At 48.5% G+C, this 18,185-nt stretch overlaps 5 protein-coding genes across 5 annotated transcripts; all 5 read right to left on the bottom strand.

Annotated features, from left to right (window-relative positions):
* Window positions 1-183: 183 nt before the first annotated feature.
* N7489_008778 (putative Coatomer subunit epsilon) lies at window positions 184-1,341 on the bottom strand (the record flags this gene model as incomplete). Its single annotated transcript, XM_056714528.1, has 5 exons — window positions 184-292; window positions 364-602; window positions 673-808; window positions 881-1,259; window positions 1,317-1,341. The coding sequence occupies 5 exons, from the start codon at window positions 1,339-1,341 to the stop codon at window positions 184-186; spliced, it is 888 nt and encodes a 295-aa protein (XP_056562150.1).
* Window positions 1,342-2,285: 944 nt separating this feature from the next.
* Window positions 2,286-2,807, bottom strand: N7489_008777 (uncharacterized protein; the record flags this gene model as incomplete). Its single annotated transcript, XM_056714527.1, has 1 exon — window positions 2,286-2,807. One exon carries the CDS (start codon window positions 2,805-2,807, stop codon window positions 2,286-2,288), a length of 522 nt encoding a protein of 173 aa, XP_056562149.1.
* A 290-nt stretch (window positions 2,808-3,097) lies between these two features.
* On the bottom strand, window positions 3,098-3,748 carry N7489_008776 (uncharacterized protein; the record flags this gene model as incomplete). The annotated part of the gene is made up of 2 exons (XM_056714526.1): window positions 3,098-3,608; window positions 3,660-3,748. 2 exons carry the CDS (start codon window positions 3,746-3,748, stop codon window positions 3,098-3,100), a joined length of 600 nt encoding a protein of 199 aa, XP_056562148.1.
* Window positions 3,749-5,197: 1,449 nt separating this feature from the next.
* On the bottom strand, window positions 5,198-7,921 carry N7489_008775 (uncharacterized protein; the record flags this gene model as incomplete). The annotated part of the gene is made up of 1 exon (XM_056714525.1): window positions 5,198-7,921. One exon carries the CDS (start codon window positions 7,919-7,921, stop codon window positions 5,198-5,200), a length of 2,724 nt encoding a protein of 907 aa, XP_056562147.1.
* A 1,238-nt stretch (window positions 7,922-9,159) lies between these two features.
* Window positions 9,160-9,541, bottom strand: N7489_008774 (uncharacterized protein; the record flags this gene model as incomplete). The annotated part of the gene is made up of 2 exons (XM_056714524.1): window positions 9,160-9,377; window positions 9,469-9,541. The coding sequence occupies 2 exons, from the start codon at window positions 9,539-9,541 to the stop codon at window positions 9,160-9,162; spliced, it is 291 nt and encodes a 96-aa protein (XP_056562146.1).
* Window positions 9,542-18,185: the final 8,644 nt, after the last annotated feature.

The raw sequence follows: 18,185 nt of genomic DNA, 5'->3' as shown, positions 1-18,185 counted from the left end.
AGGACAGGTTCGATAGAGACAGATCTTATGTTCCTACATGTATGCTCGTACCAATTACAGGTGGGAAATCCAAATACCAGTTGCAAGATTGAGAGGTCATGTCTGTTCATAAACAAGCAGGATAGGCTCCCCTGACTCGGATTAAACAAAACAACAAATATATGGAACAGCGGATAGATTATTCTACGTGGAGACCTTGGCAGAGAACTTAGCCGCCGCTGTGTCGAAGAACTCGCTCTTCTCCTGGATGTCAGTGAGAAGGGAGTGCGAGGGCTGGGCCTGCTGTAACCGGCTAGACGAGAGATAAAAGTTAGCAACAAAATCAGTACGTCGTTCGAACGCGACCGCGACAGGATGACATACGACTCCAGTTCCTCGGTCTGCTTGCCAGCCAACACATTCAAAACAATGCTATTCGCAATCAACTCCACGTCGGTAGGGTATTTCTCTAGAGCGGCGGTGAGGGCGGCCTCAGCCTCGGGCAGACGACCGAGGTGGATCTCAGCGATGGCTTGGCCGACTATAGCTAGCGGTGCGGAGGTACTGGGTGCGGAGGCGAGCTCCTCGTAGACGTAGAACGCAGACTGGTACTTCTCTCCGCCCTGTAGAAAGATCAAAGTCAGCACTCATACACAATTGAGCATGTGATTATAGGTCCCGCCATCAACATACAACTCTCAAGCCAACCCACGACTCGGCAACGTTGACGAGTAGCGAATCCTGACCCCAGCGCTTGGCAGCCTGAACTTCCTTAAGGGCGAGATCGGTCCGGTTTTGTTGGAGGTGAATCTGGACGATGAGGGAGACACTAAAAATAAGACAGATTATCAGCTCAATGCCCTCCGGTATATCACAGTTTACTTGCGACACGGTAACTCACGCCTCAAGGTTACCCTGGTGCTTGGACAGCAGCGCCAGCGCCTCCTCGCTGTGGTCCTGGGCCTGCAGCACGGTAGCAGCAAGGACCTGCACGGTGTTGTTTTCGGGGTAGTTCTCTGCGAGTTCTTGTGCGAGCTGCAAGGCAGCGTCTGTCTTGCCGGCAGACTGCAGGGCCAGGGCTCTGACGGCCGACAGGTCGGGGCTGTCCTCCTCGATGGAGGGCTCGGCGATGCTTTCGTCGAATTGGCCAAGGGCAATCTGGGAGCGGAGTCTGAGGACTTGGGCCGGGAGTTTGTTCTCCGGGGAGAGCGCGGAGGTGTCGAAGTCGATCACACTCTGGTATTGGCCCGAGTGGAAGGCGCTGTGGATGTTGAGGAGCTCTGCGGGGAAGCTGCATTAGCGCTGGTCGGACCTGTAGAAAGGAATGGAAGGCTTACCGCCCTCTGCAGAAAAGGGATCCATATTGGCTGTTGTGGAAGAATTGGTTCAAGAGAAATAGGTGTTGTTGATGATGCCCTGTGGCCGCAGTTGTTCACGGTGTCTTTATCGTGGAGAGGCAACTCTGCCGAGATAACAAGGGGCAGGTGGGCCGACCGCCTTCGATCTATACATTCCACCATCGGCACTACATGCATCAACGACGCTTCATCTACAAGTGTATGATTATTCCTAGGTTTTCAAACTTGAAATCGAAAGAATTAAACAAGTATTTATTCCCACAGAATAGTAAATGGTGGTAAGCAGGACATATACACAGTTGCATCTTTTTTTGGAGGTCTTTTCGGCGCCTGTGCACACAGCCCATATATCCAAGCGTTTGAGAGACCCCAGTTGATGCAGATTCAGCTCCCTTCGTTTCAACGATAACAACACTAACAGCCACGTCCTCTTCATTGCCGTACCACAAGCTGTAGTTCTGTTCCAACTGGCCCCATCACCAGATATTGTCCACAATCTCCTCACTGTTAATAACCCGCGCTGATTCGTATGTGTCCAGGGTAACGTTAAGCGCATCGACGGTGTGTACGATTGTAGGGGCAGTCACCACCGCAGCGACAAACCAAACAATCTGGCGATATTTACATAAGTTGGGGCCTCGTTAAAACCAACTGGGTTAAAACCCTTTGGGATAAATCTCCCAGTTGGAAAGAGTACCCCAGTTATCTCACTGGCACGGTTGATTCGGCACAGCGACAACAAACAACAACATGCATGGGGTGCACGGTTCAAGGCAGATCAAGTACCTTTCTCCATAAGTCCATCCATCGTCCAGTGTTTCGGCGACCATTTCTAGCTTGGCCTCCGCTTCTCACTTCAAGTCTTCATTTATTCATGTCCATTGGCGCTTGATGACATCCATAGTCTGAGGGCGGTTCTAAATCTTCTCAACACAAGATCGATCTTGTTCAAGAAAGCAGTAGTGCAAGCAGGCCTGGAGATGGCGTACGGAAGATTAGGGTGGTGACATGGACGCCGTCAGTGGGGACGCGCAGTGCCACGTGAGGAGTTCTCGCGTAAGGCTTTGCCAGTTTCTCCCTAACCTCATTGAGTGCCTGCAGTTTGATGCAGCTAGTATAAGCCTCTTCGTCTTCGAGTAGGTCGGTGTCGTCTGGGAAACGGGGATCATGTGTTGATGGTGGTTCTGTGGAGGTCATATGGCCTTCGGCCGGCGCTCGCTCGAGGTGTTGTACCGAGACCACTGGGTGGGCGCCGGCGAGTTCTGGTGGCAATTGGAGACGGTAGGCCAGACGTCCCACTCGCTCGATAACACGACACTTGATGTGGCGCTGTGAGAGCTTGCGAGTGATATTTCGTGAGGGAAGCACGTAACCTGGGTCAGCTCCCTGAGCAAGACGTAGGTAGACGTAGTCACCGGTGGAGAAGAAGATTGGGGTGTGACTCTGGTCATAACGTTGTTTTATGACCATGGCGGCGTACTTTGCGCATTCGTCGGCTCCCCTCAAGCGGCGACCTTAGCATCGAGGAAGTTGTATGCAGTTAACTGCAGTCAGATTTCAGGAAATCGGAACACCTTTATAAGCTTCCCACAGATATATTCCCCCGGGGATTAGTAAATGGGATTGGCGAGATTCAAGTACGGTGACCGAGCAAGTTGTGCGAATGGTTGTGAGAGATGTTATAGTGCCTAGGGGACTCGCACTTCCGTTGGGAAGCGTAGTGGGAATTAATGGAGTCTATGTTGGTGATGGCGGCAATATCACCGCACAAGCTTCTTCTTCAAAGCCTGACATGCTTTGCGGGCTTTGCTCGATACGACTCGCGCAACCAGGAGAGGCAACCACTGGGGTTCGTGGTTGGTTGATGCAGACGCCGACAGAGATGAGGCGGTATAGGTAGCCGCAGGGGATCCCCCAGACGGTTGTGGTAGAGCTCCACAGAATGGGAGAAAGCAATTTTCGTACTCCGAGTCAGTGGCAGTCGTGGTCAGTGAAACTGAATCTGCTTCTTCGTTGCAGAAATCGGCCAATGTCGGCATTCGGTCAGGTTGGCCGATCCGATTGTACAGCTCACGAAGACCTGCCATGCTAAGGAATCTCGGGAATGGCGGTTCGTGCTCCAGCTTTAAGGGACCTAGGGCTTGTAGGTCGAAGGAGGAACGAGGCAACTGCGAAGATGGCTCTTGTTCCGACAGAGATGTTTGGTCATGGTGGCAGGTGTCGTTGTGGGTGTCGTGGTCGGTGGTCATCACTTGATGGACTTCGAGCGTCCTGTAGATTACGTTAGTATATATTGCAAGAGACATAGATATCAATGCTTACCTTGGGTCAATGCTTCCGTTGTCCCCATAAATGGCATCGAGCCAGTTGGAGACCTCGGCCTGTTCGTAGTAGGTTTGCACGGAAGTCATCGTGCGTTGTCGTATATGGCCTTCGGTAAGTCTTGTAAAAAGGCCTCGACGGGGCTGGAGGTGGTTTTGGTGGTGTATCAATTTCCCAGCGTAAATCGAGTATTCAATATACTATATAGTAAAGGCCAATTGAGGTATACTTGAAATGGATTGAATAGATAGCTGATGGCAGGATAATATAATAGTCAGGGGAAGTAGATGAAGAAGTGAGAAATAAAAAGGAGGGAAATGGATTCAAGGGCCGTATATATAGACTGTTATTCGAAAGTACTAAGCCTTCCTGAGAGCCGACGTCGAGTTAAGTAGAACGTCGAAGTGTACTTTTCCTAATAGAGGTAAAATTAGGGCTTCATCCATGGTTGCCAGACCGAATGCCGTTTCGGCGATGGAAAGAGCGTCATCATCCCAATGAGTCAAGTACATCTTAAAAGCAGGCACGACCCAGACTAAGGAACCCTATAAACAAGACTATAAAGATAGCACTTCCCCGAATAGACATGCGGTACATCATAGTGATGGTTGAAAACAGCGAGCGCTGTACACGATATATCACCGCTAGGAGTGAAGAGTAGAATTTCACGTTAAATGTAGAGTAAGGTCTCGTTATCTTCATACAAGCAGCTAGTGAACGTCACCAGGTAGTCCTACGGCCCGAGCACTACAGTAATTGGTCGTTGGTCTAAGTGCAGGCACCAACCTGATAAATCACGCTGTGCAGCCATTTTCTTTGTGCGGAACTCGAAATGGTCCGAACATGTTCAAATAAACAAGTAGTGCATCGCATCTGCTGCGTCTGACTGCCTTCTTTTTTCTTGCTGCTCATGTCCAATTGTTGACATGCATGCGTACATGCGATGCGTGTAGAGTATGCGTTTGTCTCTGCGTAGACTGAGCGTTTGCCTAGTTTGTCAGGTTTGTCATTTTCGGAGGATTCATACATCTTTCTTGCTCCTTCATCCCTCTGGTAGCATATAGCCTCAACAAATAGTCGAACATCTAACCAGCTATGTGGCGTTGGTATGTCTTGGAATACCCAAAATATCATCCCCTCATAATAACTAACTCGGTCAGATATCGCTACCACCACTCCGGGGGAGTGTGGCATGTCTTACCAAGGATACTTCAAAATCTATGCTCAAGGAAACCGGCATCACACTCCTGCGTTTATGAACAACCGCTGGCTGGCTGAGAATTCAGGTGTTGATCCGCCCGTCAAAGTTCTGTCTAGTCATCAAATTATAAGCATCGTTTTCCTTTGACGGTGTGATGTGGCCATCCTCGATATTGGATGAAGCCCTTATACGAGCTCTTCTAGTGTTACATATGAAGGCGGAGATGAGAGTACGGACTTTACGAGGAGCACCACAAGTACATCTGGTAGGTTTCATTCAACAGTCATAAGCTATGGAGACATAGGACTACCAGGTGATTCAAATGGATAATCCTTGATCAGCTCTGCCACCTGAATTTGCCCTCCTGCAGGGTCTTCACGACACCCAAGGGTATAAACTCTCGATTCACAGCAGCGAGGCCACCATAAGTACGAACCATCCCTTCGTGATATAACTCCGCAACCCATTTCCAGTATGGTGTCATTTCCCCATAGAAATGAGGGATAGAGGCTGCAGAGGCCACTGAACGAAGGTATTTTTTCTCCATGTCAAAGCTCCCAGTCAGAGCCACGTTCATCTCACTCGGTACATGGGTCAGCTGCTTGTACACGCGCACAAGAGAGGGACTGAACGTCTCTGGATACCGGGTGTAGTCTTCCAGGGACATGAATGACTTGGACTTGCCGCTCCATTCGCTCCAAAACTGGCTGCTAGCATCAGGACCGTCCTTTTTGAATTTCTCTTTGGCCGCCTCGTATTTTGCCTCATCCCTCAGCGAGGCCTTATGAAGGAGCTTCCGGGGGGTCTCTTTGATATTTTCACGCATTGCGAGCAGTCTGATGAAGGGATTTAGAAGCCCCAGGCCACCGAGTTCAATGGGATAATAGAAGAATCCATCAGGCAGATTGTGGACATCGAAACGATCTGCGATCAGAGTACGCAGATAGTCGGTGACACCATTGATTTGATCCGACGGAGTTTTGTCATCTGCGGTTTTGTTGAAGAGTGTGCGCTCGATGCGGCTCAGGGTGGAGATGGCCATGTCGATATGGTCCCGACCGAAGCAAATGGCAGGTTTTGCAAAGTTGTTCGTAAAGAAGCGGCCAAAGTAGCTGTTCCATGCCTGTACCCAAGCGAACACACTTTTGCAGGACGAAAGCTGCCGTGAAAGCTCTTCAATATGCTGGTCGACCTGGGCCTGGTCAATGATGAATCTCTCTTGCTGCGCATCCAGAACCAGGAAGCCCCAGCGGATATCACCAGTGGGAAGAGCCGACTGCAGTGGACTGCAACCCAGACCCATCTGCACAGTTCCGGTCTTCTCCGTGTTGAACTTCAACCCCATTACCTGACTGAACTGCTCCATTGCCTGCCATGCCTTGACGCAAGTATTCTGTGCGCCCCAGAACCAGAAGTCATCATGGAGCCGGTATAGAAAGGCGCCGTCGGTAGCTTGGTTGACTGCATAGTCCATACAGAAGAGAACGGATTCTCCAAGGCAATCACCCAATGTATGACTCATTGGAATGCCACGCTTGCGGGTTTGAACAGAGCCCTCGGCTCCATCTTGGGCAAACTTGAGCGGAGCTTCCAGGAACACTACGAAGAATTTGATCCATAGGTCAGAGACTCCAAAGAACTTCAGCACGGTAAGCATGGTGGCGTGGGGCATTGAAGGGCCGAACCACTCAAAGTCCGACCGAATTGCAGTAAAGTCCCCCCGCTGATGTTTATGGATGATAGATTCTGTGATCAGGAGGTGGAGAAGAGAGTGCTTCGTATCCAAGGCGTTTTTTGATTCGGACCCCTCGTCATCATATTCGCACGCACCTTCGACGTTTGAGGTGGGTAGTTGGCTCATGAAATATTCATCGGCGTATGTGTTCTTCCGAATCTCGTTGATCTTGCCAGAGCCCGAGTTGGCTTCTGGGCCAAGGAAGTACTTGCGCATTTCCTTGTGGTCTTCTGGGATATCCTCATGCAGGACCTTCCAGGCGTTGGAATTTAGGAATCGCTCAAATGTCTTCTGCAACTTCACAGCCCACATTGTCCCGATGTACTGGAGCAGAAGGGCGTCGAGAAGGTCTTCGTCCATGAAGACCCGGTATTTACCATTGAGCTGGCGGCGCATTTCAACAGGAATACCATCTGAGTCTCCTGTCCAGGTCCAGCTATCGAGCGAGGCCATGCGCATGTTGAGCACATCTGCCACCTCCTGGACTACCTCATTGTTCCGCATCAACTCTTTCAGAATGCCTGTCTTTTCGTGGCCGAGGAGATCGGTCTTGAGCAGTGCGCGGGAGACCGATTCCAGTTCGTCCACGTTGAACCATTCACGCTTTGAGGACAGGTATGTTTCAAACGATTGGATACTTACTCGGAGATCCTTGAGTGCCTGTCGAGAAAGTTTGGTCTGGGTGAAAAGATCATTGAGGTAGGACCGGATCGCGTCTTCGTTGACATGTGTCGCAGGAGTAAAAGCCAAGGACTCCCAAGTCGCGCGTTGCTCGTGCATTTCTGCCCGCCCAACGTTTTCGAAGCTTTGATCGGAGTCAGCGGACTTAGTGTCTGCAGTGGGGGTAATGCTTCCATCCAACTCCGACAACCACTCTGTAACCAACTTGCTGTAGAAGGCACCGTGCTCATGCTTTATCTCAAGATATCGCAACTCCTTCTCGAGTTGAGTGACACGATCCTGTAGGGCTGCCTGAGAAACAGAATGGTCGTAGCGACTTTGTAAAAGAAAGCGACGAATGTTCGTATGATCTTCTGGCTGCAGACGACCGACTCCACGTGAAGTGAGTGTGTCCTCCGATTCCTCATCTGAGGAATCGGCATCTAGATCCAGGTCATCTTTGTCGAGCGAATCCTCACTGTATCCTTTCAGGCGTGAGATTCCATCCAGCAAAGCCTGAGCACGGGTGCGCAGATCTGGCGCCGCGTTGGCAACTGCAAGAATTTCGGTTTTGCGCCGATCAAATAGGACGCGTTGCTTGGAGAGTTCACTGATTTTCGTAGCAGTGATGGACTTGAGAGTCTGTGGAAGAGCTCTGTTTGCCATAATGATGTTGGCACTCGAAGAATGTGAGGGGAGGTTCCACCTTATGAGGCAGAAAAAGAAGGTAATTTAATGTTGATGGTTTGACATTGAGAGTTCGGTGTTGAGAGCTGAAATGTGGAGATGATATGCGGTGGGGAGCGATTTAAATAGTTAGGAGCGGCAAATTCATCTGGTACTTCCACCACTGAGTCACATATGAATCATTACTTTGGAAGAATTAGGCAATTCTATGATCTCAAGGGGAAAAACAAAGGCGGGCAACTGTTTGAGGTTAGCAATGAAGTGGTGTATTTTGAGGCTGAGATCGGGCACCTAATCGGGTATAGCATCAACTGGCCAACGGATCTGTGTCTTATGGGTTCAATGTTGTCGTTTGGATGTCCCTTCGTGTGTCACTTTTGGTGTCATTTTATATCTTCTTTGTTGATGCCCTTTACTATTATATATGTGGAGACTACTCCTACCAGAGGAGAGTGAAGGAGATGAAGTCACAACCATTTAAACTATCAAAAGCAAGGCATTTATATGTCTTACTAACAAGCAGACGCTCAATCTATGACAAACCCCTTCAGGTAACAACGGGCAGGATGTGCTAGAGGGTCTCAAAAGGATGCTTTTGACTATTCAATCATAGACAATGCATGCTTCATTCAAACCCTAAGGACCTATTAGATCACCGTGAAATAGCAATGGGAAGGAATCTACAAATACCCACCAATATGACGTCTCCAATATATCCTAGGTTAGCCAAACCAGACCAGACCGGATTATACCAGACAACGCTCATTGTCTAGTTGTCTAGTGCCGCTATATAATGCGGACACGTGAGCAACTAAGCGTACCCACGTATCTAGGTACAGAACTTCCAAACCCCTTCTCACATCCTCCTACCCGGAGGAAACCATGACTTATTTTCACACGGAGAGGTCGATGCACAGCTCTCTAAACGGTTGTTGTTCGAAAGCCTATTTATTTTTGAGAGATTATCACGGGGTTACTTTTCCATGACAGACTTCTCAGCCATGGATCCTCAGGATCTCGATACCATAACTCATTGCTCATCGCCCCGGTTCAGCTCTTCATACCTTTGGACTCTCACTTTTTATCGGGTACGCGACACAACCCATGCCAATATGGCCTGTACTAAAAGCATATAGTAATCTGTGCCTCACAAAACTGACATCGCACCGTGACCGGCACACGGCGAGCGATGCGTCGATTGCCAGAATCCGGTCGACTCAGATATGCAGATAATGGAGTCCAGCAGTCCAGCAGATGGTGAGATCACGCAGTACGGTACTAGTGGGGACGGTCATCCACACTCTCTCGTCGACTGTCTCTGGATGCAGTGCCCGACGGCTCTGCTCAATCCTGCGTTGCGATCCGCGGCGTTTGTGGTCAGCCGCCGAAACCAAGTTGATAGGGCTTTTTGCACCTGCCATCGACTGTACCAACTCTATGAAGTTGGGAAGACTTCAACAACGGGTTTGAAAGCAGGGACTATGCTCTGGAAATGTTGCGTCTGCGCGAAACCTTTCGTACCATACCCAGGTCCCTGTACACAACAGAAAATTGCGAAGGTCGAATCATCTCTGTGCCGCGATATTCTGTGCGAAACATCAGCAAGAGTGTTCGATGACTGGCTGGCTACCCTGGGTAGACGAAATCGTAGCTTCACGAGGGTTACGGAGGGTTTAGGACCACCATAAGAGACAACCTATACACCAACCGTGATGCCGTCGAGTGATTTTGCATACTTCGCATTCCGAGTATGTTATTGGTCCCATCGACCTTACCATATCCCCTGGTGGTCCTGTTAATATCCATCCTTTCACCGACGGAATGACTCTAGTAAGCTACGTCATATCAAAGTCCCATTAATATGGAAGTGCGTTAAAACGAGAGAAAATCGATACAGCGAAAAGCGCTCTTGACCGAGGAGCGGTGAAGAAGAAAGGAATCCTCATTCGGCCCAGTAGGACTGCACATGTCAAAGCTCCGGACACTATTGGTGCGTTGTCAACTTCAGCCCCAACCAGTCGGAACATGGAATGGCAGTGCTGGGTCGCAAGATCAAGGCATGCGGGAGGACCAAGGCTGCTCAAATCACGATTGTTCCAAACCCAAAACAGGCTCCAAGCAGGTGATTCAACCAATGTATCTAAGATGTAAGAACGAACGTGACCATGAATGCCTCTCTGACTGTCTATTGCATTTCACTCGTGAAACTTAATCTACGACGCCTGTGGGCACCACAAAAGGACGTCCGCGCACAACAACTTTTGTAGTGAGCAGGTAACTTGGCGATGTACTATGTTGTAATTACCAAGGTACTTCGGCAATGCCCCGAAAATAGAGAGGCTGAATGCAAGCAATGCATTCCTTGCACAGGGGTGCCCTGAGCCGCTCCTAAGAATAGACAACAGTGTTCAAAATCCACACAAAACCGACGAATACCAACTACAGCCCCCTGTATGGATCGCATGTTACAGTAATACCACTCGTCGCGACAGCAACATAGCCCGTGAACGAGATCCACAGCTGCAACAGGTTTGATACGCCTATCCAGCCACTGTCCCGGGCAGCCCTAAAGGTCCAAGGTCAAACCGCCAAGACTCGCGTACCAAGATTCGCTGGCAACGGCTCCCGAGCGACCCGTCGTATGATGCGAATAATACACATCGAACACGCGAAAAGTAAAAAGATCCTCGTGTCTGAAGCCGCGTAGTCGTGTTAAGTGGACCCTCACATGTTGGGGCTTGACCCTGGTCCTTTACTGAATTGCCGAAGTGGGCTGAACGGCCTTCGATGAAAATTCTGGAAGCCACGTTGTCCCACGGGAGCTGAATGTGGGGGTCATTTTCGAGATTTCAGATTCCGAGATATGGAAAGGCGTTATTTTTAGCACTGGATCTGCGACAGGTAGATGTCTCGCGTCTGCTTTACATCCCGGATGTTTGGAATATGGTGCAATGTGGATGTGTGGGGATGTGTGTAGAACTGGTAGAGGAAATGAGTGCTTCGGATAAATTGATTTGACGTATACAATATCGACCGTAAACTTTGCCGCGGGATGTTGGATCTCGTTTAGGAGTAAGCACCAGCTAAGCTGGCTTTGGAAACGGGCACGTTGGCTTGTGACGGCGTTTCCGGGGGCATTTTCCTGGTTTTGCTACTTGCCCCACTGGGGCTGATATCCACTGCTTCAGAATGTCAGCTTCCTATTCAAGCCATCAGCGACTTTTACCAATCGCGAGGCTAAGATCAAGTCAGTATGGTGGGGATTTCCTTTTCTGAAAGCCGGAGCCGCTTGGTACCGGTCGCTATTGTGATATGGGTCCGCAATATCGGTACGCGAGAGATATCCAGCCACGATTTCCAGCATGATGGGTAATCGAAGGCTGGTGGATGCGACATATCCCAGATATGTGCTGAGTGCAGAGTACTTGCGGGTAATTTCCCGCTCTCCCGCTTTGCCTTAGGTATAGTATACATCATGTAAAAGTATTGCAAGATCTGGGAAACATAGGTCTACCTCCCTTGGTATCCGGATCATGGCCACGTATCTGATCTCCCTACTCGTATGACCTCCTGCCTCCTATGAAACCAGTATTCGAGACGCCCGGAGACCGTGCATGGAATCACATAGGCTGTATCCCATACAGGGGTGATATGGAGGTGATTGCGGAATCTACCCCGGCAAGGGAACAAGGCACCGGCTCAAAGACTCGACCCCGAGCATATCAACTGTAAGACAAACCATGGCGCTATGCCGGTTGCGGGATAGTTTCCTCTGAAACAAGGTATCATTCTGAACGGGACCGGGACGAGTCGCAAAGTATGATTCTTGTTACACGATCAGTGATAGTGATATGCGAGCCACAGGCGCCCTATGATACTGTTGCACCAATCTCGTCGGATACGATGGGAACCTTTATTCCAAGTTGAGTCACATGCACCTGCAGAATGAAAGAGAAAAGGCAAAAGAAAAAAGAAAAAAGACTCACATTTGCCTTCCTGCAGTCGGAATCAAAATGTGCTATGGGGGGTCGACAAAACCCAGTGTTTAGCTACAGCCGGGCCGGTGATTGGAGGCACTGGTTCTGACAACGGAGATAGCCCGGGTGTGTCGTATCAAAGGGAGAGGCCCGAGGATGGTGAGATACTTTCTTTGAATGTTTTTGTTTTTGTTTCTTGTTCTGTTTCAGTGTTACCAACACAGCCTGGTTTGGTTTGCTTATCAACCCGGGAAGCATCGAAGACGCATCGAAGGAGCGGGACGAGGCTGAGCTGAAAGTGGCTGTGGGCTAAGACGAGTGGGGGATGTCTGAGACGTGTCAGTCTCTGCGATGGCTTTCTTTCTTTGGGTGGTAGTGGATAGTATCGTTTTGGCATGCACTGTCATCCTTCAAAGGTAAAGGCCTGCCGATGTGCATGCGTCAAAGCGGGGTGCTTCGTTTGCCTAGTTTGGACACTACTTCATCCCAAATATGTACATTTGGCCGAGTGCTTCCTTCGGGTGTATATTGTATGTCCAGCAGGTACTTAGAGAAAGTGGCCATTTCTAGCAAGTTATAACCAGAATACCACTATAACGTGCGTGATATGACCGGGGAAGAAAGTATAGGCGACATAGGGTGATGGAGCAACAACCCTGGCTTCAATGAGGCGCAACGGTTCCATCCCCCTGGGTCTGTATAATTTGTTCCTGAAATATGGGAATAGATTACTTTGAAAGACATCTGGAGTCTACATCGTTACTCGTACTCGGTAACTCTGTTCGACAAGTGCTATGATACAGAGCATAGGAGATTGCATTCTCTAACCTAAACATTTGAAATGTTACGTCGGGACAATTATATTATGTGATACAACATAGTCGACTACTCCGTACTCGGGAGGGGAAATACTACAGAGTAAATTGCCGTGGAATGGAGATGACAAGCCCCTTCCGTTCTCTCCTGAAGATCAGACCCATAGCTCAGTTTTAGGACACTCAAACTCCCGTTTTGTCTTCTTAATTAAGAATGGGTATACCCATATGCCCCTGAAACGGACAACATCAATGACCTTCTCAGATCCCGGCCAGCTTCGCGCTATAACATCTTACAGGAGTTACCAAGTTCGGAAGGTTCCAAGGAACATTCGATGTACTGTTGTACCTGACAACAATACTATTACAGTACTGGTACCAAACCCACTAATACCGTAACGAAAAGAATTTCTCGCGTTGCGTCTTCATGATGTCATCACAATGATTACCTATTCTCCTAAAACGGCCCCAACGTTGGAATTGCACAGGGGATATCGTCATCCAGTTAAATAATGAGATATTCTCTTATGTAGAAGAACATTAACTTGAAAGAGATATATATACACATATAGTTTTTGGTTTTCACTTTTTTCTATGTTGTATTAATCCAATCACTCTTTCAGAAATGACCCCGGGGAATACTCAAGCGCAATCAATCATAGCCCCATAAAATCAAAAAGGGCACAAAGAGAGTTTTTTCGCCGAAGGCTTCGTCCTATAGGGGAAGCCGTCAAAAGTGGGGTTATTTAGGGCTGTTGATCGTAGCAAGGAGCGGATGCGAGATTGACTGGTAATTGTTTACATGCACATCAAAATTGGAATGCAGACCCCTGCGGCTGGCGGGCTCACGCACCTCTCTCCATGGAGATATGGCGCCATTTACAATCTTGCAGATTCTCTGATATCAGAAATCTCTTAAGAGAATACATACCTATATAGGTAATAATGACGTGAGTACTATGTTACCGTTACTGTAGGCTGTACCAGTAATTTTGACCTTCCAGAAGGAAACGTTGGAAGGACCCCCTGAGCGATGTCATATATAATACACTAGCTTGTACGATGTACTCCATACAGAGCGAACGACCCTGTCAAGTGGACCTCAAGTCAAGCCAATGGAAGACCCTAAGAATCTTGGAAGGAAAAATGGTAAGACATGCGTTTCCCCCATACAAGTACAATATACTACCATGTCCATCCTTTTGAGGTCTTTGAGCCGTGAGGTCCGAACCAAAATATAGGATGATTGGGTGAGAATCCTCAAATGAGACAGCCCTGTATCCGCCAGGATTCTCGAGATGGCCAAAGCAACCCTATTGAATAACGTCTAACTGATCACAAGGAAATAATTGCATGTAATCCACTCGATTACCGCCCATCCTGATACTAGACTGCAAATCGTATGTCGCACGTCAGAGCTGAAAAAAAAATATACCTGCGAAAGCGTGGCATGATAGCACGGTTCTTCACGTATATCTGTACCCAGTACGGAGAACAACACAGGCAAATGGGGTTTGATAAACAACTCCCCCTCATCATCCCGTCTGCATCCCCCCTAGTCGGGTCCGGTGGGGGTCTCTCACTGGCTGACAAGTTGAATTATGGATCACCTGAGGCCCAGTGATTAGCGGTCAGGATGTTTTGACCCGACAAGAGATTATCGTGTTGCTGTCATCGGGGAAGAGTGGCTGCCACGAACTCGCAGATCTTTGCTTCAGCCACCGCTCTTTGTCTTTACCTCGTTACTGGGTGGGGTATATTGGGGCTAGTGAGGAGAAACGGCATCTCTTTAATTATAATGTGGGTAAATTAGGCCATTGATAACGCGGTCTGCTCTGTATGGAAGAACTTGTTTTGCTCTATTTTGCTGTTCTTGATGTCGCCCTAGGGAACTGAGGGGATTCTTTTCCTAACCCGCCACAACCGCCCAGCACGATATCACGTTGATAGCGCACAGATGATGTGTAGGAGACACTGTCAGCACTAAATCAGCTCCAAAATGTAGTCTTGAAGTTGCGTGTCTACTCGGGCATATGAGTCATTTCATTCTAGCACGGTATTTGTCGGAAAAAAACAAAGGAAATCTAACAACAAAATGATAAAAGCAAAAAAAGAAATGACGTCTATTGCCCTTTTTGGATAGTCCTGTCTTCCTACTGAATGCCCGGATATTGCGGCGCATAAAAGCCTCAAGGTGAGGGCCGTTCCGAGCAAATTAGGAAGGTACGCGGGGTTCCTAGGCACCCGAATAGATAGTCGCCATGAGGGGAATACCTGAGGTCAGAACAAGATCCCTGTCAGGAGTTGCTAGGATGATGCGGCTGTTAAGACCAAAAGAGGCTAACTGTCGCCCTTGGATGACGCTAAGTTCATTCAACAGCCCACCCGGGTGACGTGCAGGAGCGTAGGATCAGGAGAGCATAACCTGAGGGGTGCCGAGGAACTTCAATTTTCTTTTCTCCGGCTGTAGCGGCAGAGTTGTGAATCGACATAACCAAGGAAATGGTGAAGCACGGCATCGCCAGCTCATCGTCCAAAGACTTGCGGGGTTGACCTCAACCCCGCAGATGTTCCTATGCTTTGCGGCTGGTCACCCGCCGCATACAGTCTGTATCACTCTGTGCCTTGAAGGACAGGTACGAGCAATCCGAGAGCTAATGGAAAAAAGATTAAGAATACGGAGTATGAAATAGATACTAAGCCACGGGAAATGCGGAAATGCGGGCCTCGTAGGGCGAAACAAAGGCTCCTAATAACCTGAGAACCCTTCTTTTTTTTTTTTTTTTTTTTTACTTCGGAGTGTTCGTGACAAAACAGAAACCTCAAACTCCCCGACGATCTGCTTTTGCTTTTGATAATCCACTCCATCTCCACCGCTCAAACCGTTTCTCACTGCCACATCAAGCACCGGTTCAGGGATGACATTCAATTGTCAACATTCCACTATAGATGACGATGTACTATAACTTACACAGACCCTATCGTGAATGTTATGGTGTACACTGTACGATTTTCCCATTCCTCCCCACCAAGGTGTCAAATAGGAGGAAATGATGATGTGCGTCGTGATCGACTCACTGTATTTTGTCTCGGTGCTTGGGCACAGATCCGCGCCCGACCAGTCAGCAATGAACACAAACACAAGGAGAGCACAACACTAGATATGTGTATCACAGAACAGGAAAGTCTAATGGAATCTCGCGACCAAAACGCAGGAATCCGAAGGCTCCGCATATCTTCCCCGGACCACTCGGTCGGTGCTAGGAATTTCCCAAGTAATACAGGTAAAGAATGACTGTTACAGCCGAACTACTACTAGTAATAATCTCGATATTATAATACTAGCCTAGTACGGAGTATGCTGTCGACTAAGTTGGCGATGTGGGGGAACTGGAGCCCGGCGGTGTCTCGGACTATAGAAGTCTGAATGAAATAGACTGCTATTCGTGTATCCACCATCATCCACAATATTTCGGGACATTTTGTTATTATTAAAGATTCTGAATAAAGAGAAAAGGGAGATCCCCCCTTTTTACACGAAATATCCAGGAGAGTCTGTCATAGGTAGATTGTAGGGAAATTGTAACTCCTGTCCCTTTAGGGCTCTGCCGTCCAACACACTTGAAACACAGATCGACCCCGTTTGGCCGATAGCATTCCCCAGGAATTCCAAGGATCGTCCAATGATACCGAGCAACGGGTTTCCGTCTGGCAATCATTCCGCATCGTCATCTCGTGGTAGGCAGCTCTGTATTTTGATAGGCACTTGGGTATTGAAGTAGTACCTAACTGTAAGAGCATGCCTGAAGCGAATGAGCAATTACACCCTGTTGGTATAGTATTTAATCATTTCAATGGCCCTCGCTTTTTTTCTCTTCTGCTAGATAATTCTTTGTTACTCTTTTCTTTTTACCCTTGAGATCTCAGCCTCATTCCCACGGATTGTGGCTCATATATACACTGGGCGAGTCTTCCCAAAAAAATTGCCCCAACTTGACCATACATACCTATATTTTCTCTCACATCCACATCACGACTGGAATATCTGCAGTCGCAGTTTGAATTAAATGTTAAATGTGTCTTTCAGTATCTAACCCTGCTTGACCAGAAAAAGCAAAGAAAGAGAAGAAAGAGATCGAAATTACACCCTTCAACTTGGTATTACCAGTATTGTATTATTACTGGACAATACCGGTATACAGTACACCATTTCCCATACCGCATCCTCCGTCTATCGTAAGTACCCAGTACCCACTGCAGCTTCAATTCGCGGAATTGGGATTCATTGATTTTAATTCTTTTCCTTTTTTCTCCCTTCCAACTCTACTTTACCTCCCTCTGCTCGAAGCCAGAGAAAAAAAATTTTTTATCTATACTCATACGATAAGGACAACGCAGGTCTTCTCCCTCTCGTCGCATGATCATCCAGAACTTCCGCAATTTTACCCACTCCCGACTCGCATACGGACTTAGTGGCCACCACGTAACCGTGCAGCAACTTGATCAGCTCGCAGTGATCCTTAAACGGCACTAAACAATCCAACATCAGCGAGCTCCCAAACTCGGCCCAGTCTCCGATTGCTCGCTTTCCCCTTTCGACCGTCTGCATTCACTGCGTTGGCAACTCTGTCGCAATCCCCGATTTTCATCACATTCTCCTGTCCTAGCTTCGTTGCGCCGGGGAAAAACTCCCTGCACTTTAGCACGGGTACTCCCTTCGCCTGCCGCATCGCTAGTCTCCAATCGCACTCAATCGCGCAAGAAACCTTGTCGGATTCCTTGACTCTTTAGGTCTTTTTTTTTGCTACCGCTGTCTACTTCCGAACCAAAGCCCGGTTCTTGGGGCTCTTTTCGCGAACTTTGGTAACGATACCTGCATACGCATTATATTCGGTCTTTGACTGGCTTTGGCGCACGCCCTTCAATTTCGAACCGGTTCCGCGCCGCCTTCCCCGACTCACTCGGCGATTGCACGATCAATTGGTCCATACCACAACACCCCCCGCTTCGACTGCAGAGTAGCAGCTTCCCCCACGCACCGGCAGATCGACACGCATAAGAGAGGGGTAGCATTGGTATCATTGGAAGAACATACAGATAATCAGCCGGGCTCCGAAAGAAGCAAGACAAAAACCCGCGTTCCGCTTCTTTGAGGCTGGAGATCATTCCCTGGTTGATTCCGTTTGTGACGTCTATCCTAAGTGGTTAGCATCGGCTGAGAATATCCCTCGTGGGAGATTGGCCGTTGCACAGGGCCAGTGCCCTTTGCAATTGTTATCAGGGAATTTTTTTTTAATCGCTCAAAATCTTCTTTTGTTGCGATTTTTTCCCCTCGTGAGCTGCTCTCCGGCAGGGCTCTCCGCATTACACCCAATTCAGCCCAAGATGCAGCAGAGTTCAGGAACGGTGAACTTCTGCTGAGGACGTGGCTGAAAGATCGTGTTCTTACGG

Source organism: Penicillium chrysogenum (genome assembly GCF_028827035.1).
Source record: "Penicillium chrysogenum strain IBT 35668 chromosome Unknown utg000005l_segment0_segment0, whole genome shotgun sequence".
Taxonomy (NCBI): domain Eukaryota; kingdom Fungi; phylum Ascomycota; class Eurotiomycetes; order Eurotiales; family Aspergillaceae; genus Penicillium; species Penicillium chrysogenum.
The sequence above is the reverse complement of the archived record's forward strand: the minus strand, read 5'-3'. Positions and strand labels throughout refer to the sequence as shown.